Source organism: Pseudonaja textilis, chromosome Z (genome assembly GCF_049901715.1).
Source record: "Pseudonaja textilis isolate UNSWEBS1 chromosome Z, rPseTex1.2, whole genome shotgun sequence".
Taxonomy (NCBI): Eukaryota; Metazoa; Chordata; class Lepidosauria; order Squamata; family Elapidae; genus Pseudonaja; species Pseudonaja textilis.
This window is the reverse complement of record NC_142008.1, coordinates 116,680,751-116,708,225: the sequence shown is the minus strand read 5'-3', so window position 1 is coordinate 116,708,225 and position 27,475 is coordinate 116,680,751. Positions and strand designations below refer to the sequence as shown.

Genomic DNA, 27,475 nt, shown 5'->3' with positions numbered 1-27,475 from the left:
GGACCCCCTTCCTCCATGTACGGTACTGCCACTGGAATCTTTGGCCATTATCCAGGAACTGGTGGATTTAAGGGCTCGGGTACAAGAGGCGCAGCGCTTAGATGATTGGTTGCAGCAAAGGATGGGGGAAATTGGACCTGACTCCCCATGGACTCTGGAGGAGGGTTTACTATGACATTGGGGCCGATTGTACATGCCCACCAGAACACTTAGAGCCCTCATCATGACCCAATGTCATGACAACCCAGCTGCAGGCCATTGGGGGTTCTTTAAAACCCTTCATCTGGTCACAAGAACTTTTTGGTGGCCTCGAGTCCAGCATGACGTCTTTGCCTATGTCGCCTCCTGTGTACCGTGTCGGCAAGCAAAAGCCACGCTGGGTGCACCTCCTGGTCTCCTTCAACCACTACTGACTCCGAACTGATCATGGGGGGCAATCTCCATGGACTTTTTAACACATTTGTCCTCTTCGTTGGGTTATATGATGGTACCTGTGGTGGTTGATATGCTAACCAAGATGGCCCACTTTATCCCCTGTCAGAAGTTACCATCGGCTCATGTTACAGCCCAACTATTTCTGCAACATGTATTCCATTTGCATGGACTACCGGACAGAGTAGTTTTGGATCGTGGTGTCCAGTTTACTGATCAATTCTGGAAGAGCCTAATGACTGCATACGGGTGCAAGTATGTTTGGCATCGGCGCACCATCTGGAGACCGATGGCAGGACTGAGAAAGTAATTGGCATCCTTGCCCAATACCTTAGATGTTTTGTCAACCATTGACAGAACGATTGGGTGACCTATCTCCCCTTGGTGGAGTTTGCCTTTAACAATTCTCAGCACCTCCACTCACATGACGCCTTTTTATGCAAATGTGGGTTACCATCTGAGGTTTTTCCCCTTGTCGATCTTGGATTCCCCAGTTCCAGAAACACGAGACTTTTTATCTGAACTACATTCAGTGCACCAATTGATTTCCCAACAATTGGAACAGGCTAAGGTGGACTATAAAAGGTTCGCGGATCATTCGCATCGGGTGATGCCTCTGCTGGCTGTGGGGGACAGGGTGTGGTTGTCCATGAAGCATCTCCGGGTTGATCATCTGGTTAAGAAGTTGGATCATCACTTCATTGGTCCCTTACCTATCGAGGCAGTCATCAATCTTGTTGCTTATTGGCTCACCCTACTGCACTCCATGCACATTCATCCTGTCTTCCATTGTTCCCTTCTGGTTCCTGACACCCCATCGTGTACGCTCCATTCTCCCACTGGTACGATTTCTCAATCTGTACCCAGCGATGATCCTGCAGTTGATGATACGGTGGTCAGCATTCAGAATTCTCGCTGGCTGAAAGGACGATTTCAGTACTTCATCGGGAGCCTGGAGAATGGATCAGAGGTTTTTTCCTGGGAGGATGCTTCCATGGTTCATGCCCCGGACCTTATCCAGATGTTTCATGCACAATTTTCATCAAAACCGCATCTGGATAGTCAGACTCGGGGGAAGGGCCCTGCAGTGAAGGATAGTGTTGTGACTAGGAGGTTTGAGCCTGCCATGTCAGAAGACACAGGCTGGAGTGATGCAGAAGATTTAGCATTGGGATTTGAGCCTGCTTTGATGGGAGATATAGACGTGAGCCAAGAGGAAGAGGAAGATAGGGCATTGAGGTTTGAACCTGCTTTGCTGGAAGTTTCAGAATCCTCATCCTCTCCAGGACCTTCCTAATTAGTTACACCTGTGTTGGCAGATAATCAGGAGAACATGCCAGAGTCCTTGGATGAAGATCAAACTGAAGAATCTTGGTTTGATGCAAGGAACAGACGTAAGCAGAAACGTCAAGTACAAACTGGAAGGAGATGTTGAATCAGGGACTGAGGAAAGACACTGACATGCCCCTCAGGGATAAGGAGGCATGTTAGCTTTGGATCCCCGTTCGGGTCAAACTTGTTAATTTGCGTCTGCAGTTTGGACAAAATATTTTGTTTGCCGTTCGTCTCTGATTTATAGTGCTGCTCATTATCAGAAGTTGCAGACAGCTTCTGGGAAAACTACCAACGACGAATTCAGCCAAAGGAAAGTTAACTCTGTTGTTTCTGATATTGTCTGTTCGTGTTTTTTCCTTTGGACATTTGGACTCTCACCTCGTGGCCACAGGTGAGACAGAACACAAATATGTACCACTTTGGTGGGAAGATAACAGTGTTCCTTGTGCCTTTGGCATATAACATATTTATCACTCCATGAGACACACTTCATGCCCCAACCCCCCCCCCCCAAAATGTGGGTGGAATTTTCTGTGCATCTTATGGAGTTAATATTGTGTCACAGTGCCGATCCTTTGGTGAATAGGAAGCTGGGCCATGGTGGCAGGGTCCTTTTACAGTCATTTGTCATTGCCCGCCTCTTCTATCTCTTTTTCAGTAATGCGGGAGTCAGTAGACATAGCTGGCACATGAAAGGCCACCTATCTGTGGTCTTTTCAGGCTTCTTGTTTTCCTCCTCTAAACCTAGGTGCATCTTATAGTCAGGTTCATCTTATAGTGCAAAAAATATGATAGCTATGCTGGCCACATGACCATGGAAAATATCTTCAGACAATGTTGGCTCCCTTGGCCAAGAAACAGAGTTACACACTATGCCCTAGAGTTGGAGACAACTGGACAGGAAAACCTTTACATACACCTGGACAAATCCTTTGAGAATTCAAATATTCTTCCTCCAACCAGGAAAATAAGGAAAATAATAAAAACTGCTCAGAAATTTCTCTTTGCAAAAATATTTTATGTTTATCACCAGGTTCTTCCAATTTCTCTGTGTAATGACCATTGCTCCCCTGGATACTGGAAGAAAGGGTTGCAAGGAAAACAATTCTGTTGCTACAACTGTGTTCCATGTCCAGAAGGGAAGATTTCAAATCAAAAGGGTAGGTTAGACATTCCAGAAAGTTCTCATTAGATACACCTAAGCCAATTGCAATACATAACTTTAGTGTAGCAACTAGTTTTGTGAGATCTTCAAGGTGAATATTCATTTCTATACCTGTGAATTTGCCCACAAGAGCTGAGCTCTTATATCCATCCTTACAGATTTCTTCTTTGTGTTTTGGAAAAATAGGAAAAATCAAAATAGTCTAAATTTTAATATTTTTTCAAAAGTGCCAAACAGGACTGTATTTCATAGACTAATTGCCCTTTCCATTTGTACTTCTTTTATGGTGAAAAAAATTGCATTTCCATAAAAAGATGATCCAATATGGTAACAAATAGAAAAACTTGAGAGCGATAATTGTTGGTACTCATAAGGAATATTATTTTCAAAAATATGGAATGAATAAAAACATCCCTTGATTTTTCTTTCAGATATGGATGACTGTTTTCAATGTTCAGAAGAGTACTATCCAAATAAAGAAAAGAATGGCTGTATCTTGAAACTAGTAGTCTTTCTAACTTTTGAAGAACCTGTAGGAATCAGTTTAGCCTCAGCAGCTCTTTGTTTCTCTTTTTTAACATCTTGTGTACTTGGAACTTTTAAGCACAGGGATACTCCCATTGTCAAAGCCAACAACCGGTCCATCACCTACATCCTTCTTGTCTCTCTTCTGCTCTGTTTTCTCTCCTCTTTGCTCTTCCTTAGCCAGCCTGGCAAAGTGATCTGCCTTCTCCGACAACCAACTTTTGGCATCACATTCTCAGTATCAATTTCTAGTGTACTGGCCAAAACCATCACTGTGGTTGTGGCTTTCATGGCTACTAAACGAGGAACTCAGATGAGGAAGTGGGTGGGGAAAAGATTGGCTGTTTCTATTGTCCTCTCATGCACTTTCTTGCAAGTATGTATCTGCATTCTTTGGTTGTCAACATCTCCACCATTTCCTGAGTTGGACATACACTCAGAGCTCCGAGAAATGATTTTACAGTGCAATGAGGGATCAGCTTTCTTCTTCTACTGTGTCTTGGGCTACATGGGTATCTTGGTCATCGCCAGCTTTATTGTTGCTTTCCTTGCCCGTAAATTACCTGACAGTTTTAATGAAGCCAAGTTCATCACCTTCAGCATGTTGGCCTTTTGCAGTGTGTGGATCTCCTTCTTTCCAGCCTATCTGAGCACAAAAAGAAAAGCCATGGTAGCTGTGGAGGTTGTCTCCATCTTGTCCCCCAGTGCTGCATTACTGGGATGCATATTTTTGCCAAAATGTTACATCATTGTTTTGTGGCCTGAGCTAAACCACAAAGAGCAAGTCATAAAGAAGATTTAATGCATAATGTAATCTTTCTATTATGAGAAACTGCTGAGGAAAAAGTGTGGAAAAACAGGCAACATATACTGTTTAGTTCTTTCAAAGAATGATATATGAAGAATTATTGTGATTATTGTGATTTGATCAGTGCAGTGGCCTAGAAATATTGTGTCACAATCAGGCAGTGGCCTAGAGGAGTTGTATCACAATCAGGTGGCTATGAGTTAGATCCTTGGTAGTGGCAGGTATTTCTCTCACAAGGTGCAATGAGAATTGTCTGCTGTGAACTCCATGTAAACATCAAGAAGGGCATCTGGTCAGTAAACATTTAGCTTCATGCAGTTGCCCTGATTCCACCCCAGTACAAGAGTTTACAGAGTCCTGAAAACAAAATTAAAAATAATGTGATTATTAATATTTATTAAGGTCACCTATTCCAACAGAAATACTCATGCTCATTTTCAATAATTTTCCAAAATTATTTTGCCTAGCCTTTTCTCTCTTTCAACATTTCAAGGTAATAAAGCTATGAGAATCCAACTCTCTTGGGTAATCTTAAGATGCTAGAGATATTATCTCAAATAATGTTCAAATTTTCAGCTGCCACTAGTATGATTTTTATATTTTCAATTTGTAAACCACTTCATAAATGTAGTAAAAGGTTCATTTCATTTGATCCTAAAATCATTTGTACAACATTGTGTTTGTTTTGAAGAATGAGAATGAAAAAAAAGGTAGGCATTGAGCCTCAATGGTGCAGTGGTTAGAATGTAGTATGGCAGGCTACTTCTGCTGATTGCTGGCTACCAGCAGTTCAGCAATTCTATTCTCATCGGCTCAAGTTGACTCAGCCTTCCATCCTTCTGAGATTGGTAAAATGAAGATCCAGATTGTTGGGGGAAATATGCTGACTCTGTAAACAGCTTAGAGAGGTCTGTAAAGCATCGTCAAGCAGTATATAAGTCTAAGTGTTATAGCTATTGAATGTTGAGACATTCCAAGGGTCCTGTAATAAATCAGGAACAGAATATCATTAAAATTCAATTAATTACATTTAGAAAATGATATATGATGATGGATATTAAATGGTGATTAGCACAATAACACCACAGGAGAAGAAAAAAAAATATTTATTACACCTATTCCTCTTTTTCTTCTCATTTGGAATGCTTAAAATATCATGTTTTACCTGTGCAAGAAAATTTCCTTGCACAGGTTTGTGGATTAGTTTTTTAAGCCAATTGAAGATGGGTTAGGGAGGTGCAGGTTTAAATTCATAGTTAATTTGGGGAGCCCTCTGTATACCTTCAGGGAAACCACTAACAGTTTGTTTAAGCTAAGCCTAAAATTGTTTCTTTTAATGAAGAAAAATAAAGTAGGATTATTATCATATATGCCTGACTTATCATCTGCAAATTCATTAAACAAAATCTGACAATTTCTGCTAAAAATGAGAATATGATTAAATATAAAATATGCATTAACCATGAGATAGAATCAAGATTATTTGAAGTGTTAATACCACTTTATAATGCCTTGGTAAGAACACACCTGGAATACTTCATCGAGTTTTGGTCACCACAATAGCAATAGTATTTAGTAATTAGCATTTAGAGTTATATACCCCTTTACAGTGCTTTAAAGCCCCCTATAAGCAGTTTACAGAGTCAGAATACTGCCCCCAACAATCTGGGTCCTCATTTTGCTGACCTCGGAAGGATGGAAGGATGAGTCAACCTTGAGCCTGGTGAAATTTAGCTGCCAAATTGCAGCCAGCTGGCAACCAGCAGAAGTAGCCTGCAGTACTTACTTTAACCACTGTGCCACCACAGCTCTTACAAGGTTAAAAAAGATGTTGTGACTCTAGACAGAATGTAGAGTGACTCTAGACCGAATGTAGAGAAAAGTGATTAGGGAACTGGAGGCTAAAACAAATAAAGAATGGTTGCTGGAATTGGATATATCTAGTTTAATTAAAAGAAGGACCAGGAAATAACATGACAGCAGTGTTCCAATATCTAAGGGGATGCCATAGAATAAGAGGGAGTCAAGTTGTTCTCCAAAGCACCAAAAGGCAAGACAAGAAGCATTGGATGGAAACTAATCACAAAGAGAAGCAATCTGGAACTAAGGAGAAATTTCCTGACAGTGAGGAGAATTCCAACACTGGAAGTTTGTAAGAAGAGATTTGACAACCATTTGCCATAGGGTTTTCTGCTTGACCAGGGGTTGGAATCAAAAACCTTCAACTCTGATTCTATTCTATTCTATTCCATTCCATTCCATTCCATTCCATTCCATTCCATTCTACTCTTTAAAAAAAATCATTTTAGCAAGCATCCTAAGAATTGACAAACAAGATCCTGAAGTTTATCAGCTTAGTATCAATAACCAACAATATAGGAAGCAGCACCCAAGAAATATGCCACAAACATATGGTGTGGTAGCCATGACAGTTTCAGATATGTTCTCATATAACACTATACATGAAGACAACGATTCATTGGTGGAATACACAACCTATTAAAACAGAGGCATGGAAATTCTGATAGTCACACTCAGTAATCACATATTTTTTATCTTCTTTGTGTATCAGTTTCATATTACCTATTGTGATTTTTTATTTTCTACCTTAGACTACTTATATTGGCATGTGTTCATTTAAAAAATAATTAAAGCATCAGCCACTTATTCTCTCATGAAAAAATAGAAGTTTGTTGTATCTTTCAATGACCCTATAATCCTTCGCATTGGGGTGGAATCAGGTTGACTAAATGGAACTGGGCATTTACTAGCCAGATGCTCTTCCCAATGCCTACCTGGAGCTCACAGTGTTAGGAATGTAAGTCACCTAATAGTTAGTTGGGTTGGAAAATATATAAACCAGGATAGTATTTAATATTTTCTGTTTAAGAGAATGCTAAAACTGTAATTGGGTGTGGTTCCTTAAATGGCCATAAGATGGAGTCAGAAACCTGGGTTGTTTAGTTCCTGTTCTGCTGTTCTGAGAGTGTTGCTGTTCCTTATTGACTGTTACTGATTATAGTTCTTCTTGGGTTTGATGTAAGTCTGTTAAAGAAGTGTTTTTGATACTGGACTTTAATATTTGGATTATCCCTGGACTGAAAACTGACTGCTTTAACTGTGAATGACTTGGACTGTTTTGTTGAACTTTGCTTAACTGTTTTACTAGAAGTAAAAACCTACATTTTACTATACAGTGTGGCTGTGTGCCATATGTGTGTTATTCTTCACTACTCTCACTACGTCTCCCTGTGTGTGTTCATTCTCCTAATGGGGAATTACCTCAATATTGATTATGGGCTCAGGGCATACCAGGCTCAGATAACAGAGAGTTGGTGTGAATGCACAGTACTGTATACAGACAGCTGTTTACTGTTTAATTGTGGGTTACTATCCTGGTAAAGATGGCACAAGACACTTCAACAAGTCTATCACTGATAACCCAGTTGGATGGAACAAACTATATTTCCTGGTTTATGAAGTGCAGTCACTTCTGCATAGAGAAAGGTTATGGAATGTAGTTCAAGACCCACTGAATGTAAATTCTTGGGATCCAGATAATGAGGATGATGCCAAGAAGCTTGCTGACTTTAAACAGAACAATGAACGAGCTCTTTGTATCATTGGACTAACACTGAATGACCATCAGCTAGTCCATATTCATGGAGAAGAGTCTGCTGCTAGGTGTTGGGAGAATTTGAAGAGGATTTATGTTCGTGACAGTATAGGTGCACACATACATCTTACACGTAAACTGTTTAGAGCACGTCTTCTGAAAGGTGGAGATATGTTAGCTCATTTGAACTTCATGAAAAGAACTTTTCAAGAGCTACATGAAAAGGAACTGATATTTTCAGAGCTGCATCAAGTTTACATCATTCTTTCCTCATTGGATGAAAGTTATGATGATTATGTATCTTCACTGGAAGTCCTGACCAGAGATAAACTGACATTGACTGACATTACTGGAAGGTGGTTAGAAGAAGCAAGAATACAACTGGATAGGGACCAACTGAGGAGGGAACAACCACAAGAAGAGGATTTGTTTTCAACTGCCTATACTGTTAGGAAATGTTTTTCTTGTGGGGCTAGGGGACATATAGCTAGATTCTGTAAGAAGGGAAAACAACAGAATACTGGTAATCACTAGAAGGCTAAGAAGAAGTTAGTATAGCTACATCTAGTAATTCATCTGTATACCATGATTTGTGGGTTGTTGATAGTGCAGCATTGTAGTGCATTACTAAAGATAGAGAGAGGTTTGTAAAGATGTCTATGAGTAAGCAACATGTATCATTGGCAAATGGATGGAAGATGAAAGGTTCTGCTGAAGGTACTGCATATTGTTCTTATATAAATGAGCATTTAACTATGTTATATGTACCTAAACCGAAATTTAACTTGTTATCAGTAAAGGCTTTAGCTAATCTTGGTTATGTAGTAACCTTTAGAGGAGATAACTGTATAATAGAAAAAGAGGGTAAAAGTGTTACTGCTACTTTAGAAAATGATTTATATGTAATACATGATGACCAGTTGAAGATGGCTAACTTAGTTTATAACAATGTTGAGCCACATGATGAATGTATACATTTACTGCGTAGACATTTTGGGCGCATTCATTTCAAAATATTAAAACAAACTGTTGAATTGTCAGAGGGAGTAAAATTGAAACCCTGTGGCAAGTATTTAAACTGTAATGCTTGTAGCCAAGATAAAAGCAAGGTTATTCCAGCAAACAGACTGAATGGTTTTAAGACCAAAGAACCTTTAGATATTGTTTTTGCTGACATAATTGTTCCTAAGAAATCTAGTTTGGGAGGTGCCTGCTATATTTTGAGTATAATGCACCATTACTCACAGTACAGTTTCTGCTATCTCATGAAAAACAAAACAGAAACATTCCAGCATTTCTTTAACTGGCTAAGAGAAAATTTGCTGAGAGAAAAATGAGGAGTAAAGTAATTACTTTAGTTTCTGATAATGGGACTGAGTTTGTTAACGGAGATTCCAAACTATGTTGAAATTGGCTGGTGTCGAGCATAAACGTTCTGCACCTTACAGACCACACATAACTCATTTGTAGAATGAAGAGGACAAACATTATAAGCCATGGCTCATACTATGTTATCTGACTCAGGTTTGCCTGAAACACTGTGGGGTGAAGCCATAATGTATGGTAACCATGTTTTAAACAATGTAGTTAACACAACAACTGGAGAATTTCTATTCACTCATTGGCATGGCAGAAAACCAAATTTAAGTTACCTACACACATTTGGAGCTTCAGCATGGGTGCATATTCCCTCACAAGTAAGACTGAAAGGGCAACATAGAGCTAAGAAATTATTTTTTGTACGTTCGAAGCCAATCATAGATTGTTTAGATTTGGGGATCCAGGCACAGCTCATGTTTATTATAGTGCTAGTGCAAAATTACTTGAGCACGTTGGGTGGAATAGACTGGAACAGGAATCCAGCAATGATATTATTATTGACACCCAAATAGTCCCTAAAGATGAAATTAAATAAACCATGAATAGCCATTAAAGAGGAAGAACAGACACAGGAGGAAGTAGGAGAACAGGCACAGGAGGAAGTAGAAGAACAGGAGCAGGTGGAACAGGTGAGTCATTCAACCTGAGTAACACCACCACCTGATAGATATCAGGCTAGTGTTGTATGCCAAGTAAATACAGTTCCTAGAAATTATAATGAGCTGAAACTGTATCCTGCTAAGGATCAGACTGCTTGGCAGGAAGCAATGGATAAGGAACTGGAATCATTAAAAAAGTTGGAGGTATACGAAAATGTTAAGTTTCCATCTGGTAAACACGCCATAGGATGTAAATGGGTTTATAAACTTAAGACTAGTGTAGATGGGACTGTTACCCATAAAGCCAGGTTAGTAGCACAGGGTTCAATCAGACAGCAAATGACTATGATGCGGTGTTTGCACCTAGTCTGAAGGCTAATGTAGTACACTACTAATATAGTGCTACTATATTACGAGCAGCATTAGTGTGAGCAGCTAAGGAGAAATACATTATAAATCATTTCAATGTAGAGACAGTTTATCTGCATGCATCGTTGCAACTCACTATATATTTAAAGAAACCTTTAGGTATCAAAAATGATAATATAACTGATTGCTGGAGATTGAAAAAGAGTCTTTATGGCTTGAAGCAATCAGAATATGAGTGGAACCAATGTATAGTTAAAGAATTAACTAAGATAGGTTTTGTAGCTGGCATGGCTGATCCATGTTTATTTAAAAAAGAAAGTAATTGTATAATTTCATTGTTGCCATTGTTTACTGATGACATAGCATTAATCACCAAAACTGAATAAGAAGCTGATATTATTACTAAAATAATATCACTGTTAGAGAAGAAATCTAAGATAAAAAGGTTAGGTGAAATTAAACAATATCTTGGCTTAAAGATAGATAGAACTAGGGGAGGATACAAAATCTCACAGGCAGATAAAATTAATCAATTGCTAAAAGGTTTTAAAATGGAACTTGTAAACCGGCTAAAACACCAGTGAGCCAGGAGTTTAGCCACAGTGATGTTCAAAGTCCTATTTTTGATAAGAACATTTATCAGTCTTTGATTGGTAGTTTATCTTATCTCAGTAATTGGTCAAGGCCAGATACAGCATACAGTGTTAACCAATTAGCGAGGTTTTTTACTGAGACAACTAAAAGGCACTGGCAAGCTGCCAAGCATGTGTTAAGATATCTGAAACAAACAATGCATTATGCATTGTATTTGAAGCCTAAAGATGAACTGAGTTTAATTGCATATGCCGATGCAAGTTTTGCTACAGAGATAAATACACGTAAATCTACATTGAGTACTGTAGTATTATTGGGAAAGGTGTTAATTGGATGACAGTCTATTTGACAGAAACATCTAAGTTTGTCAACAATGGAGGCTGAATTCTCATATTTGTCTTTATTATGTACATATTTAGTTTGTTATAAGCAACTATTGATTGATATGGGAATTGATGTAACAGATTCTATTGTTGTTTATGAAGACAACCAATCAGCAATACAAATGGCTTCAAATCTTGCTGTTAAGACAAGAACAAAACACACAGATTTAAGATATTTAAATGTGAGAAATGTGTGCAAAGTAAGATGATTAAACTGGAATACTGATTTCAGAAAATAACATAGCACATCATTTTGCAAAAGCCCAAGGCTCTGTAAAGCATAAGGCTTGCTGTGAGGATTATGGACTTAGGATGTAAGGTTGTATATATTGTCCTACCCAAAGGGGAGGATGTTAGGAATGTAAGTCACCCAACAGTTAGTTGGGCTGGAAACTATATAAACCAGGATAGACATTTTAATACTGTCTGTTTAAGAGAATGCTAAAACTGTAATTGGGTGTGCTTCCTCAAATGGCCATAAGATGGAGCCAGAAACCTGGGTTGTTTAGTTCCTGTTCTGCTGTTCTGAGAGTGTTGCTGTTCCTTATTGACTGTTACTGATTATAGTTCTTGGGTTTGATGTAAGTCTGTTAGTGAACTGTTTTTGATACTGGACTTCGATATTTGGATTATCCCTGGACTGAAAACTGACTGCTTTAGCTGTGAATGACTTGGACTGTTTTGTTGAATTTTGCTTAACTGTTTTACTAGAAGTAAAAACCTACATTTTACTATACAGTGTGGCTGTGTGCTGTATGTTTGTTATTCTTCACTACTCTCACTACGTCTCCCTGTGTGCGCTCATTCTCCTAATAGGGAATTACCTCATCACACAACATATATTTTCTCTTTGCACTTAGAGAGAGAAACATCTGCCACTATTTAGGATCAAACTCACAATCTCCTGATTGTGAGGGAAAAGCTGCACCTTTAGGCCACCATGGTGCTCCTTGAAAAATAAAACAATAATCTAGATTCTAGACAAATCACTATCTTTTTTAAAGCTAGGCTAAAATACCAAAGACTTTGCATAAAGGCATTTAAATTCAACAATAATTAAAGTGTCTGTTTGGTTATTAATTAACTTTGAACCACAGGGAAATTGTCACCAGGGATAATAATGTTCCTGTCTGACTCATTGCTTCAAGTTCCTTCCTGCCTTTCTCCTTTGCCAGAATATATGTTCCAATCCTGGTGTTATAAATAGCATAGACATAGCTTTTTAAATCGAAATTGATGGATTGTCCCATTAAGGGCATTCTTAGAAAATGAATTAAACTATGGATGAACCATTGGGATAAATGCATCCTATAGATATTATAGAACACACAAATATTTTCACCATCCCAAAAGCTTGAAAATGTTCTTCTTTCTGATGTTCCTGATGTAAAGAGTAGCTACTTTGAGCTGCCCTGCAAGTGAAGCTTTCCCTGTTCAACATGAGTGGTACCAGCCTGGTGAGCTTGTCATTGTGGGATGGTGTCTCACATTTTTTACCACTTTTATGAAATTGCATTTAAGGAACAACCTTCTTATGACTTACCTCTGTAAGAATTTTTATTCTTCCCATGTATTTTCTTATCTTAGTCAGGTCCCCAAAAATTGCTGATATCAGTAAAAGCATTGGAGGGGTTTCTAAACTAAGCCTTGTTTATCTTTCAAACATATTGTGTTGTGAGAGAAGAAAGCATTTTATTTAAATTATATTAAAGTCCTTCTTGTGAAAGGCGTGAAAGTTTGGTGCAAGATGTCTATTGAAAGATATTAAACATTAATTTAAAAATGTTCTGCGTGATCACCCCTCACAAAACATGCATACAGTAAGTGATGCTTGCTAAAGCTGTTCCTAGTCTACTTTGTGCCAAAATTGTCAGAATTATATTTGTTTTATTTCATGTAGTATATAATTGTTGCAAATTATGAGAACACCATGTAAAATGTAAAATTGGACTCTGTGGAAATTATTGAGCATTTTAGAAAGGCTATTCTATTCCTACTTCCAAGAGAGATTGTTATTCATATAGAAATGATGGCAACTGACAAAAACTGTGAAATTATTTTTTTCAATAGGGTATTAAATTTATTTGCAGCGTAATAATCAAATTTTACCAACATGTCCTTGCCATGGCCTTTGCTGTGAAGGAGATCAATGAAGACTCCAAGATTTCACCTAATGTCACTCTCGGGTTCCACATCTATGACAGTTACCTCAATGCAAGGATGACCTAGCGCACCACTCTGGACCTGCTTTTCAAATCCCAGGAATTTGTCCCAAACTACAGATGTGATAGCCAGAAGAATATCATGGCCATCATCGGAGAATTGGATGCTTCTACTTCATCCTTTATGGCAGAAACTATAAATCTCTCCAAGATTCCACAGGTAATTTTGGCAGGAGGCTAAAATTGAATCTTGGACTTCATTTGTAATGAATATCAGAGATCAGTTGTTTTGCTGTACCTTTCTGCAGAATTTCAATAAAATCCACTTTTTTCTCCCTTCTGCAATTCTTCCCACAATCCAATAAGTTGGTTCAAAGTAATCCATCAAGAAAATCAAAATCTTTTATTTGATAGGTTAGAAAAGTAAAAGTTAAATCACAAATTACAGTACAACATTTATCTTATTTGAAGGAGTCATCTTGAGTTTTGTTTTGATCACTACCTGTGGTGAAATCTGAAGCTGTTTTGAGAGAAGAAGTGAAAAGGCTGGCTAGCACTTACTACACAATTACTACATACACTCTGCAAGGTTTTAGGGAAGATCTCCTATCAGCCATTTCCTGCCCATCCCTAACTCAAGGCTAGCCAGCATTTTCTTTTTTAAAAAAAAACAATTTTATTGGTTTTTTTAAAAACAAACAAAACAAACAAAACATGAAAACATCAGCTCTCTTCCATACATATATACAAACAGTGTGTCGGTTGGTTCATCAGTTTTCTGCATTCATTTCATAGTCACAATTACGGTTATGTTACATAATAACTCTTATTATCAATCCAAACTTATATGTCCTCATATCATTATTAAAAAATCATTTGACTATAATTTTATTCATTCATACTTTATGAGATAACTATAATTTAGGTAATTTATTCTATAACAAATCATATAATCATACCAAATCTATCCTAAAAAACACTTTATGGATATGATGTCAAATAACAAAAGAAAAAGAAAAAACAAAGATATTCCTTATTATCTAACATTCTAAATATTCTATTATTGTATTATATCATCCAACCATTGATAGAAAAGGTCCCAAATTTTGTAAAATTGTTTATCTTCTTGCTCTCTAATTTCAAATGTCAATCTACTCATCTCAGCACATTCCAATATTTTCTTAATAATTTCTTCCTGCAATGGAATTTTCTCATTTTTCCAATTTTTAGCAAATACAATCCTAGCCGCAGTTAATACATTTACAATCAGATATTTCAAGTCTTTACTATATGCATCTGGTAAGATTCCCAATAAAAAGAACTCTGGTTTCAAATCTATGTGTTTCTTTGTCATTTTTTCCAGCCACATGCGGATTTTAGTCCAGTATTTTCTAGCATCCTCACAAGTCCACCACATATAATAGTATGAGCCAGGTATCTGATGACATTTCCAGCATTTTTCAGATTTATTCTTGAACATTTTTGCTATCCTTGTTGGGGGAAAATGCCACCTGTAAAACATCTTATACAGATTTTCTTTATAAGCTGTTGACATTGTCATTTTATAATTTTGCGACCATAATTTTTGCCATTTCTCTAAATCAATCCCATATCCAAAATTCCTCCCCCAAGCAATCATAGTTTCTTTAACTTGTTCTTCCTCTAGCTTAATTCCCAGTAAATAACCATATAGTTTTTTAATCACCTTTTCATCAGTACCTGTCAAAATCTTATCTAAATCAGTCTGTTTATCATAAAATCCCTCTGTTTTAGAATCTTCATCATACCTTGAGTGTATTTGCACATATGAAAACCAGTTCATCTTTATACCTTGTTCCTCTAGATCTTGTATCGATTTAAGTTCACCCTTTTCATCTAGTAATTCCCCATATCTAACTGTTTGTTTCTTCTTATAGATTATAGGATAGGAAAATGCTTCTATAGTCAATAACCAAACTGGAATTTTCAAATAACATTGTTTTTTTATCTTCTCCCAGTTTAACGACAAAGACTCCCGTATATAATGTCTTCTAAAGTAACCCTGTGTTTTAGTTCCCTTATACCATAAAAAAGCATGCCAACCCAACAACAAATCCTGACCTTCTAGTGTCAACAATCTAGTCTTTCTTAGTGTTATCCATTCCTTAACCCACATCAAATTTGCAGCTTGGTAGTACAACTCCCAATTAGGCAGGCCAAAACCTCCTCTAATTCTAGCATCTTGTAAGAGCTTTAGCTTTATCCTCGCTTTCTTACCTTGCCATATATACTTCAACACAATTTTATTTAAGTCCTCAAAATAGTCTTTTCCAAGCCTGATTGGTATTGTTTGAAACAAAAATAAGATACTGGGTAAAATATTCATCTTGATTGTTGAAATTCTCCCTATTAATGACAGTTGTAAGTTTTCCCATTTCTTCAAATCTGTTGTTTAAGTTTAATATAATTATTCTCTTTTAATGTACTACATCTTGATGTCAAGTATATCCCCAAATACTTGACCTTGTTCGCAACTTGGATTTTCAACAGGTCTGCCAGTTCTCTTTGTCTTAGTAACATGTTCTTTGACAAGATCTTTGTTTTATCTTTATTTATTTTCAGACCAGCCACCTCACCATATGTCTCTATCTTTTCCAATAGCTTCGGAGCTGTTTCTAAAGGATGTTCCAAAATAAAGGCTAAGTCATCCGCAAAGGCTTGCAATTTGAATTCTTCCTTTTTAATTTTCATTCCTTTTATACTTTTTTTTTTTTGAAAACAGTTTTACTGGTTTTTTTAACAAACAGACAAAAACAGCCAAAACATAAAAGCATCAGCTCTCTTCCATACTTATATACAAACAGTGTGTCGGCTGGTTCATCAGTTTTGTGCATCCATTTCATAGTCTCAATTACGGTTATGTTACATAATAACTCTTATTTTCAATCCTAACTTATATATCCTCATATCATTGTTAAGAAAAATCATTTGACTATACTTTTATTCATTCATACTTTATGAGATAACTATAATTTAAGTAATTTATTCTATAACAAATCATATAATCATGCCAATTCTATCCTAAAAAAAAAAACACTTTATAGATATAGTATCTAATAACAAAGAAAAAGAAAAACAAGAATATTCCTTATTATCTAAAATTCTAAGTATTCTATTGTCATATTTCATGATCTAACCATTGATAGAAAAGGTCCCAAATTTTATAAAATTGTTTATCTTCTTGCTCTCTAATTTCAAATGTCAATCTACTCATCTCAGCGCATTCCAATATTTTCTTAATAATTACTTCCTGCGATGGAATTTTCTCATTTTTCCAATTTTTAGCAAATACAATTCTAGCCGCAGTTAATACATTTACAATCAGATATTTCAAATCTTTACTATATGCATCTGGTAGAATTCCCAATAAAAAAAGCTCCGGTTTCAAATCTATATGTTTCTTTGTCATTTTTTCCAGCCACATGCGGATTTTAGTCCAGTATTTTCTAGCGTCCTCACAAGTCCACCACATATGGTAATATGAGCCAGGTGTCTGATGACATTTCCAACATTTTTCAGATTTATTCTTAAACATTCTTGCTATCCTTGTCGGGGGAAAAGGCCACCTGTAAAACATCTTATACAAGTTTTCTTTATAAGCTGTAGACATTGTCATTTTATAATTTTGCAACCATAGTTTCTGCCATTTCTCTAGATCAATCCCATATCCAAAATTCCTCCCCCAAGCAATCATAGTTTCTTTAACTTGTTCTTCCTCTAGCTTAATTTCCAATAAATAACCATATAATTTTTTAATCACCTTTTCATCAGTACCCATCAAGATCTTATCTAAATCAGTCTGTTTATCATAAAATCCCTCTGTTTTGGAATCCTCATTATACCTTGAGTGTATTTGCACATATAAAAACCAATTTGTTGGGAGTGCCAACCGCTCCCATTGGCTGATACCGTTTGACAGCCGGCTATAAAAGGGAGCTGTCAAACGATATCAGCTGTTGCCGCCAGCTGATCTGCCGAGTTAGCCTGGCAGACGCGGCAACCCTTTATTCAGCTGAATAAAGCCTTTTAAATGAACGCTCTGGCTCAGCCTCGTATCTCCACTGCTCTACAGCACTGGCAACGAGAGCGGGATACAACAAGAGGCTACCAGACGTCTGATCACAGAGCTGGTCAGTGAAAAAAGAGCGAAGCCACCGGGCGCTGAAGCCGCAGCCGCCGACGCTCATCAAGAGCGCGAAATTTAAAGCCTCCTCAGCCAAGGAGACAGACGCTGCCTGACAGGCGCAGCCGCAAAACGCTCTTCTAAGAGCGCGATTTTCGAAGCCACAGCAGCTGAGGTGACAGGCACTGCTGCCTCAAGATGAACACCAACCCGACATTCCCACCTTTCAAGCCAGCCGAGGAAATGTGGGAGTCATACAAAAACCAGTTCATCTACTTCCTCGATGCTATCGACCTAACAGACGCTGCTGAGCACAGGAAAAAATCCTTCTTCCTCAGTTACTGTGGGGCTGCGGTTTTTGACACCGCTACAGCACTAGTTGCCCCTCGCTCTGTAAGAAACATCCCTTGGGAAGAGCTCCAAGAGATTCTTTCCAATCACTACTCACCTAAACCCTCCCAGATAGCTAGGAGGCATGCCTTCAGAACCAGAAGGCAGGCTGAGCGGGAATCAATTAGTGAGTATATGGCAGCCCTGAGGTCAGCTGCCTTACAGTGTGGGTTCAGAGACTACCTAGAAGACATGCTATTGGATCAGATTGTCTGTGGGGTTAGGGACCTTAGGCTTCAAAGACGCTTGCTAGCCAAAAAAGACTTAACCCTAGCCTTAGCTATAGAAGAAGCCCAAGCTGCTGAGCTCTCTGCTCAGCTGAGATTCAAGGAACTCCTATCAGACCTAGCAGTTCCACTATTCACTCAGAAGAAGTTTCCCTTGAAGAAGACCCCATAGGCACAACAGACATAAATCGCCTTAGGCAACAAAAGCCCTTGCAAGAAGGAGCAGGGCAAAGAAACAACTTCACCCCCAAGCAACCTCCCATTTGCCTGAGCTGTGGGGGTTCCCACCTTAGAGCATCCTGCAGGTTCAGGAATGCCATCTGTCTAAGCTGTCAAAAGAAAGGCCACCTAGCTAGAGTCTGCCAAGCAGGGCGAACCTTCCCTCAGAGACCTCAACCTACTGCTAACTTCCAAAGGCAAGTGGAAGACTGCTATACTTGCTACCACGCAGACCACACTTCCAAAACCTCTAACAAAATAAGTATTTTTGTTTTCTTAGAAGGTAAGCCTTGCAGAATGGAGGTGGACACAGGATCTGCACTTTCAATCATCTCCTGGGAGACCCTGAAGAAGATTCATCCCAGAATTTCAAAAAAGAAGCTGCAGAAATGCCACCTGACCCTCTTGGGACTACCAGGGCAAGAACATCCCTGTCCTCAGGAAAGGCAAGTTTTTAGTTCAGTTCCAAGGTTTTAAAGGCCATTTGCCTTTGGTGGTTGTTAATGGTGCCCTCCCCAGTCTGCTGGGACTAGATTGGTTCCCTCCCCTCGGCCTTAGCATAACTGGAATCCATGCTGTCTCAACCTCTGAAGTAGACACCCTATTCACAGACTATTCTGATGTCTTTAGCAATGAGTTGGGCTGCTATTCTGGCACCCCCATCTCCTTCACTGTGGACCCCCCAGGCAATTCCCCTTAGCCTCAAGCCGCACAGAGTACCCTTTGCCATCCGTCCAAAATTAGATTTAGAATTAGATAAGTTACTAAAGCAAGGGGTATTAGAGCCAACTGATTTTGCCAAATGGGAGACCCCCATAGTCACCCCACTCAAAAAAGATGGCAGAGTGAGAATCTGCGCTGATTACAAGACCACCCTCAATCGTTTTCTGCAGGTCAGCGCATACCCTGTCCCTGTTATCCAACACTTGTTACACACTTTCGAACCCAGCACCATCTTTGCCAAATTAGATATGTCCCAGGCATACCAACAGTTCCCTGTTGATGATCAGACAGCTGAGCTGCAAACCATAGTCACTCATAGGGGGGCATTCAAATGCAAGCGCCTCCATTTTGGTGTAATTGTAGCCCCAGGTATTTTCCAGTCCCTCATGGAAAGGATTCTCCAAGGGTAAGGGTTGTCCCTTACTTCGATGACATTTTAGTTTCAGCAGTTAACAAACCTCAGCTCATACAAAGGGTCAGAGCAGTCCTAGACAGGTTCAGGCAGCATGGCCTCAAACTCAAAAGGGAGAAGTGCACCATCGCCACTAAGCAAGTGGACTTTCTGGGGTACAGGATTGATGCCTCTGGCATTCACCCAATTGAATCCAAAGTCAGGGCTATCCACGAGGCATCCACACCAACCAACAAGACGGAGCTCCAAGCCTTTCTGGGGCTGCTGAACTTTTACGCTTCATTTCTTCCTCATAAGGCATCCATTGCAGAGCCCTTACACAGACTGTTAGACAAAGAATCCCCCTGGCATTGGGGACCCAGGGAAGCCCACGCTTTCAAATCAGTCAAATCCTTACTTACATCTGATGCAGTTTTAATCCAATTTAATCAACAACTCCCCCTGGTCCTGGCTGCTGATGCATCCCCTTTTGGTATTGGGGCAGTTCTGAGCCATAGGCTCCCAAACGGTTCTGAGGCACCAATTGCCTTCTTCTCTAGGACTTTCTCTGCTGCAGAAAGAAACTACAGCCAAATAGATAAGGAGGCCTTGGCTGCAGTAGCTGCAGTAAAAAAGTTCCATGAATTCCTATTTGGGCACCACTTTGAACTCATAACTGACCATAAACCACTCCTGGGACTTTTGTCAGGGGACAAGCAAACCCCACAGGTACTATCACCTAGGATGACCAGGTGGACCTTGTTCCTGGCCGCTTACTCATTTAAATTAGTGCATCGCCCTGGAAAAAACTTAAGTCACGCAGATGCCCTTAATCGCTGCCCCCTGCCAGTTCCAGTCGAAGACCCAGCACCCATTCATGCCATTTTTGAAGTAAATGAATTTAAACTGCCTGTTACAGCTGAAGACATTGCAACGCACTCAAAAAAAGACAGGGTAATTTCCCAGGTTCTGGACTGGGTGGGAAGGGGGTGGCCTGAAACACAATACACTTCTGACTTCACTCCTTTCAAAATCCGCAAGCAAGAATTGTCAAGCCTACAGGGTTGTCTGTTGTGGGGGACAAGGGTGGTCATCCCAGCCACTCTCCGTGTACCCATCCTAAAGGTCCTTCATGAAGGCCACCCGGGCATCGTAAGGATGAAGGCCCTGGCCCGCAGCTACGTTTGGTGGCCAGGCATGGATGCCCAAATCTCCAGCTGGGTAAGCTCGTGCCAAACTTGCCAATCTACCAGGCCTGCCCCACCAGCAGCCACTCCTACCAGGTGGGAAAGTGCTGGGGGACCTTGGTCTCGCCTGCACATCAACCTGGCTGGACCAGTACATGGAAGGACCTTCTTGGTTTTAGTAGACTCATATTCCAAATGGATAGACTTGGCCCTACTACCTTCAACAACCACTCAAGCAATTGTTAAGGCTCTAACCCGTTTGTTTGTTACCCATGGGCTCCCTGACACGCTGGTGTCTGACAATGGCCCCCAGTTCACATCTTGTGAGTTTAGTATGTACGCTGCCAACTTAGGTATCAGACACATCCTCACAGCCCCTTTTCACCCAGCTAGCAATGGGATGGCTGAAAGGGCAGTCAGGTCAGTAAAAGAGGCACTTGCTAGGTTTGGCCAGGAAAACTGGCACTCCAAACTCTCACGTTATCATCTGAGCCAACATACAACCCCATGCACCACTACAAATAAATCTCCTGCGGAACTTTTAATGGGGAGGTGCCTTAGGACCACCCTGGACAAGCTACATCCCCATTACTGCCCAGACACCCCCCTAGGATCTGACAGCTTGGTCAGGGACTTTGCCCTGCATGACCTGGTTTACACCAGGAATTGTGTAGGGGACTCTCTGTGGGTACCTGGACAGGTTGTGTCAGTTGCAGGGCCAAGATCCTACAGAGTCCTCCTGGAAGACGGACGCCTGTGGCGCAGACACGTGGACCAGCTGAGGAGATGGTGGAGAGGCACAGCTGATGGCTCCTACAACCAGCCAAGCGACCCGGTCTACCCAGCAAACACCGATGATCCAGCCTACCCAGCAACCGCCAAGGGACCGGTCTACTCAGCCCAGCCAGCCAGCACCGAAAGCTCCCTGCCGGGACCGATCTACCCAGCCGAGAGTTCCCTGCAGGACCTGATCTACCCCGCCGACGACGAAAGCTCCCTGCAGGGCCTGGTCTACCCAACCAATGCCGAACGCTCCCTGAAGGACCCGGTCCACTCAGACGACGCCGAAAGCTCACCACCAGCCCCAGTCAACCCGAGAGACACTGAGCACTCCCAGCCAGACCCGGTCTACCAACGAAGGACTCTGAACTCACAACCGAGCGAGCCGGTCTACCGCCCCAGCCAAACGACACGCCAGAAACGAACGGAACGGAGAGGCCTACCTGATCCACTGAAGGGCCTCGCTGACTGAGCCCGCTCTCCAACAACCTCCGAGACGCTCCCCGGGGCCGAGGACTTTGTTCCAGCCATCGACTTGCCTGGACTTCGACAGTCCTGCCGCCATCGCAGACGACCGGCCTATTTGCAGGACTACGCATGCTCCTGGCCCGGGGAAAGGAGTGTTGTGTCTATAGAACTGGTTGGAGTTCCCAACCAGGTCCGCCGTTCGAGCGGGAGCGCCGACTGCTCCCATTAGCTGATACCGTTTGACAGCCGGCTATAAAAGGGAGCTGTCAAACGGTATCAGCTGTTGCCGCCAGCTGATCTGCCGAGTTAGCCTGGCAGACGCGGCAACCCTTTATTCAGCCGAATAAAGCCTTTTAAACGAACACTCTGGCTCAGCCTCGTATCTCCGCCGCTCTACAACACAATTCATCTTTATACCTTGTTCCTCTAGATTTTGTATCATTCCTTTTATACTTTTATCTTCTCTAATATTTCTATTCAACACTTCCAAAGTCAATACAAATAGCAAAGGAGATAGGGGACTGTTATGTCTTTAGGACTGGTTGGAGTCCCCAACCAGGTCCACTGTTTGAGCGGGAGCACCAGCAGCTCCCATTGGTTGGCTCCGTTTGACAGTCGGCTTATAAAAGCCGGCTGTCGAGCAGAGCCAGCCGTTGTTCGCTTGCAGTCTGCCTTGTTAGCTGGCAGATGCGACAACCCTTTATTCCCTGAATAAAGACTGTTACTGTATGCTCTGGTCTAAGCTCGTCTATTCCATCGCTCCACAACACTGGCGACGAAGGTGGGATGTGATCGCAGGCTAGCCAGAAGCACTCACATTCAAAAGAGCTGAAATCGCCTAGCGAAGCCACGGCGTTGAACCGCAGCCGCCTCAAACCGCTGCGATATGAGCTGAAAGTCACAGCGCTGAAGCCTCAGCCGCCCACGCTCGTAGTAGAGCGTGAAATTCAAACCGCTGCCATTTGAATCGAGTCACTCAAGCGAAGTACGGCACTGTAGCCACAGTCGCCGACGCTCCCCAGAGAGCGCGAAATCCAAACTGCTGTCACTAGCTGAAGTCAGTTACAGCGCTGTTAGCCGCAGCCGCCAACGCAGCGCAGAGAGCGCGAGATACAGACTGCTCTTTCAAGAGCCGAAGTCACTGAGCAAGTCTAGGGTGCTGTAGCCGCAGCTGCCAGCTCTCACGATAAGCGTAAGCCCTAGGGGCATGACCACCCAGAGAGATAGTCCAGTCTGCCGACGACACCAAGGGTCCCAAGATGAATGCCAATCCGGCGTTTCAACCATTCAAACCCAACGAGGAGACGTGGGACTCCTACAAGAATCGTTTCAGCCATTATATCGACGCCATTGGGTTATGATGCCGCGAGCATAGGAAGAAATCATTTCCTTAGCTACTGCGGGGCTGCAGTCTTCGACACTGCCACGGCACTTTTCGCACCACGTGACATCAGAGCGCCCATGGAACGAACTACAAGAAACACTTTTCAACCACTACTCCCCTAAGCCTTCCCAGATTGCAAGACGTTACGCGTTCAGGATGAGGAAGCAAGCTGAGGGGGAGTCCATCAACCAGTACATGGCCGCTTTGAGGACAGCAGCTTTACAATGCGAATTTAAGAATTATTTAGACGACATGCTTCTTGACCAACTCGTCTGTGGGGTAAGAGATCTGAGGCTCCAAAGGCGTCTACTAGCAAGAAAAGATTTAAATCTTTCCCAAGCAGTAGATGAAGCCCTAGCTGCTGAACTCTCCGCCCAGTCAGTAGCTGAGATTCAGGGCACCACACCCAAGCCTGGTACTTCCACCGTCCATTCGGAAGAGGTGATGACCGAAGCTGACCCCACAGAATTTTCTGATATCCATCGCCTCAAGCAGTTGAAACAACTACAGGTAGGAGCAAGGCAGAGAAACAGCAGTGGCCCACAACAGATTCCTTTGTGCCTAACCTGCAGAGGTGCCCACTCCAGGGCATCTTGCAGGTTCAGAAACGCCAGCTGCCTAAACTGCCACAAGAAAGGTCACCTTGCAAGAGTCTGCCAGGCAGCACGCGCTTTTCCTCAGAAATTTTCTTCATCTCCCGGCCTCCAAAGGCAAGTAGAAGACTGTTATACTTGCTACCATGCTAACCACACTTCCCAAACACCAAATAAAATTAAACTCTCTGTTTCCCTAGAAGGTAAACCTTGCAGCATGGAGGTAGACACGGGCTCAGCGCTCTCAATCATCTCCTGGGATACGCTGAAGGAGATTCACCCCAGACTGACCAGAAAGCAGCTACAAAAGTGCCACCTCACTTTGAGAGACTACCAAGGCAAGAACATCCTTGTCCTCGGGGGAAAGGCAAGTTCCTTGTTAAATTCAACCTTCAAAGGCCATTTGCCTTTAGTGGTGGTTAATGGTGCCCTCCTAGTCTGTTGGGGTTAGATTGGTTCCCTCTCTTGGCCTTAATATAACAGGGATTCATGCTGTCTTAACTTCAGATGTTGACAGATTATTCTCAGACTATTCCGACGTCTTTAGCAGCAAGCTGGGTTGCTATAATGGCACGCCCATCTCTTTCTCCGTCGTAGACCCCAGGCAGTTCCCGTCCCGCCTAAAATTTTGCAGAGTACCTTTTGCTATCCACCCCAAATTGGACGCGGAACTAGACAAACTTCTTGAACAAGGGGTAATAGAACCCACAGATTTAGCCAAATGGGAGACCCCATAGTCACCCTCTTAAAAAGGATGGTAGCCTGAGAATTTGTGCTGACTATAAGACCGACCCTCAACCGTTATCTTCAGGTTAGCGCATACCCTGTTCTGGTCATCCAGCACCTGTTGCACACATTCGAACCCGGCATCATCTTTGCCAAGCTAGACATGTCACAGGCATACCAGCAGTTCCCTGTCGACAGCCACACTGCAGATTTACAAACCATAGTAACACATAGAGGGGCATTCAGGTGTAAACGTCTCCAATTTGGCGTTAGCGTGGCCCCAGGTATTTTTCAATCACTAATGGAGAGAATTCTCCAAGGTCTTCCAGGAGTACTTCCCTATTTTGATGATATTTTGGTCTCAGCTATGGACAGGCCCCAACTCCTCCAGAGGGTCAGGGCAGTATTAGAGAAGTTTAGACAGCATGGTCTCAAGCTCAAATGGGAGAAGTGCACCATCGCCACTAGACAGGTGGACTTTCTAGGATATAGGTTAGATGCCTCAGGCATCCACCCAGTAGAGTCAAAAGTAAAAGCCATCCACGAGGCACCCACACCTACCAACAAAATGGAGCTACAAGCCTTCCTGGGGTTATTAAATTTCTACGCTTCGTTCCTACCCCACAAAGCATCAGTCGCTGAACCTTTGCACAGGTTATTAGATAAAGACACTCCGTGGCACTGGGGACCCACAGAATCCCATGCATTTAAAGCAGTCAAATCGCTACTCACCTCAGAAGCCGTTTTAATGCAGTTCGACCAACGCCTTCCCTTGGTCCTAGCCGCTGACGCATCCCCTTTTGGGATAGGAGCTGTCCTAAGTCACAGACTTCCCAATGGCTCTGAGGCACCAATTGCCTTTTTCTCCAGGACTTTCTCCATGACTGAAAGAAACTACAGCCAGATTGATAAAGAGGCCCTGGCTGCAGTAGCGGCAGTTAAAAATTCCACGAATTTCTCTTCGCCACCATTTCAACTCATTACTGATCACAAGCCGCTTTGGGGCCTTTTATCGGGGGACAGGCAAACTCCACAGGTACTGTCCCCAGGATGACAAGATGGACCTTGTTCCTGGCAGCCTACTCGCTCAAATTGGTCTATCGCCCAGGTAAGACTTTAAGCCATGCAGATGCCCTCAGCCGCTGCCCCTTGCTGACTCCAGTTGAGGACCCTGCTCCGGTGCAAGCAATCTTGAAGTCAACAAACTCAAGCTGCCAGTGACCGCAGATGACATCGCAGCACACTCCAAAAAAGATAAAATACTCGCCCAGGTTCTGGACTGGGTGGGGAGGGGTGGCCGGAAACAAAGTGTTCAGTTGATTTTACCCCATTTAAAACACGCCAACAGGAATTATCAAAACTCCAGGGATGCCTGCTGTGGGGTACCAGAGTCGCACATCCCAACCACTCTTCAAGCGTGCCCATATTGAAGGTGCTGCAACGAGGGCCACCCAGGCATCGTGCGAATGAAGGCATTGGCTGCAGTTACGTTATGGTGGCCCGGGATGGACGATCAGATTGCCAATTGGGTAAGCTCGTGACAACCATGTCAAGAGTCTAGAGCAGCCCCACCAGCCCCCGCACCCACCAAGTGGGAGAGCGCCAATGCCCCATGGTCGCAAGGTTACACATCACCTGGCCGGGCCTGTGCATGGCAAAACGTTCTTAGTGGTTGTGGACTCTTATTCTAAGTGGATAGATGTGGCCTTACTTCCCACAACCACCACACAGGCAGTTGTTAAAGCCCTGACCAAGGCTTTTCGTAACTCATGGGCTTCCGGACACGCTGGTCTCCGACAATGGCCTACAGTTCACATCCTGTGAATTTAGCATGTATGTCGTGAATCTGGGCATCAGACACGTCCTCACGGCCCCGCTTTCACCCTGCTAGCAATGGGATGGCGGAGAGAGCTGTCAGGTCAGCTAAGGAGGGACTAGCCAGATTCGGTCAGGAAAACTGGCATTCCAAGTTATCTCGTTTTCTCTCAGCCAGCATACAACACCATGCACGAGCACTAATAAATCCCCGGCCGAACTGTTAATGGGGAGACGCTTGGACTACTCTAGACAGACTGCACCCCATTACTGTCCTGACACCCCGTTAGGGTCTGACAGCCAGGCCAGAGACTTTGCCTTGCAGGACTCAGTTTTTGCAAGGAACTACGCAGGAGATCCGTTGTGGGTGCCAGGGCAGATCGTGGCCGTCACGGGTCCAAGATCCTATCGGGTCCAATTGGAGGATGGTCGCGTATGGCGGAGACACCTGGACCAACTAAGGAAATGGCGGAACAGCCTGACCAACGCTGAACCGAATCCACCGACCAGCCTCGAGAGTTCCCCGTCCCAAGTTCCAGATGGAGGCTCCTGAGGGACCAGACATTCCCAATCGAACAGAGTGAGCCTAGAGTAGATCCGGACTGCCAACCCGATTCTCCACCTCGTCCACCCAGCAGGAGCACCAGTCATCCGGACCGAGACGGTTTCCCGAGCCAGCCCGAACGAGGGAGTCATTCCAGTCACAAGATCCCACGCCAAGCCAAGTTGATACCCTGCCACCTCAGAGCCCTGTTCCATGGACTCGATGCCCACCAGCAGTTTCCCAGAACCACGACAGCCCGGTCGCCAACGCAATCTACCCACATATCTCAAAGACTATGCATGTTCCCAGCTAGGGGAGGAGTGTTATGTCTTTAGGACTGGTTGAGTCCCAACCAGGTCCGCTGTTTGAGCGGGAGCACCAGCAGCTCCCATTGGTTGGCTCCGTTTGACAGTCGGCTATAAAAGCCGGCTGTCGAGCAGAGCCAGCCGTTGTTCGCTTGCAGTCTGCCTTGTTAGCTGGCAGATGCGACAACCCTTT

The 27,475-nt window shown here is 42.4% G+C and overlaps 1 protein-coding gene across 1 annotated transcript; it reads left to right on the top strand.

Moving 5' to 3' along the window:
* Nucleotides 1–856: 856 nt before the first annotated feature.
* On the top strand, nt 857–4,259 carry LOC148124315 (vomeronasal type-2 receptor 26-like). The gene is made up of 3 exons (XM_087916185.1): nt 857–1,402; nt 2,801–2,927; nt 3,364–4,259. The coding sequence occupies exons 1-3, from the start codon at nt 857–859 to the stop codon at nt 4,257–4,259; spliced, it is 1,569 nt and encodes a 522-aa protein (XP_087772311.1).
* The last annotated feature ends 23,216 nt before the right edge of the window (nt 4,260–27,475 follow it).

Coding starts and splice junctions, on each gene's coding strand:
- LOC148124315 (XM_087916185.1), top strand. CDS start 857: ATGACGCCTTTTTATGCAAATGTGGGTTACCATCTGAGGTTTTTCCCC. Junction 1,403..2,800: donor GCCTGGAGAATGGATCAGAG/GTTTTTTCCTGG, acceptor GTTTATCACCAG/GTTCTTCCAATTTCTCTGTG. Junction 2,928..3,363: donor GAAGATTTCAAATCAAAAGG/GTAGGTTAGACA, acceptor TTTTTCTTTCAG/ATATGGATGACTGTTTTCAA.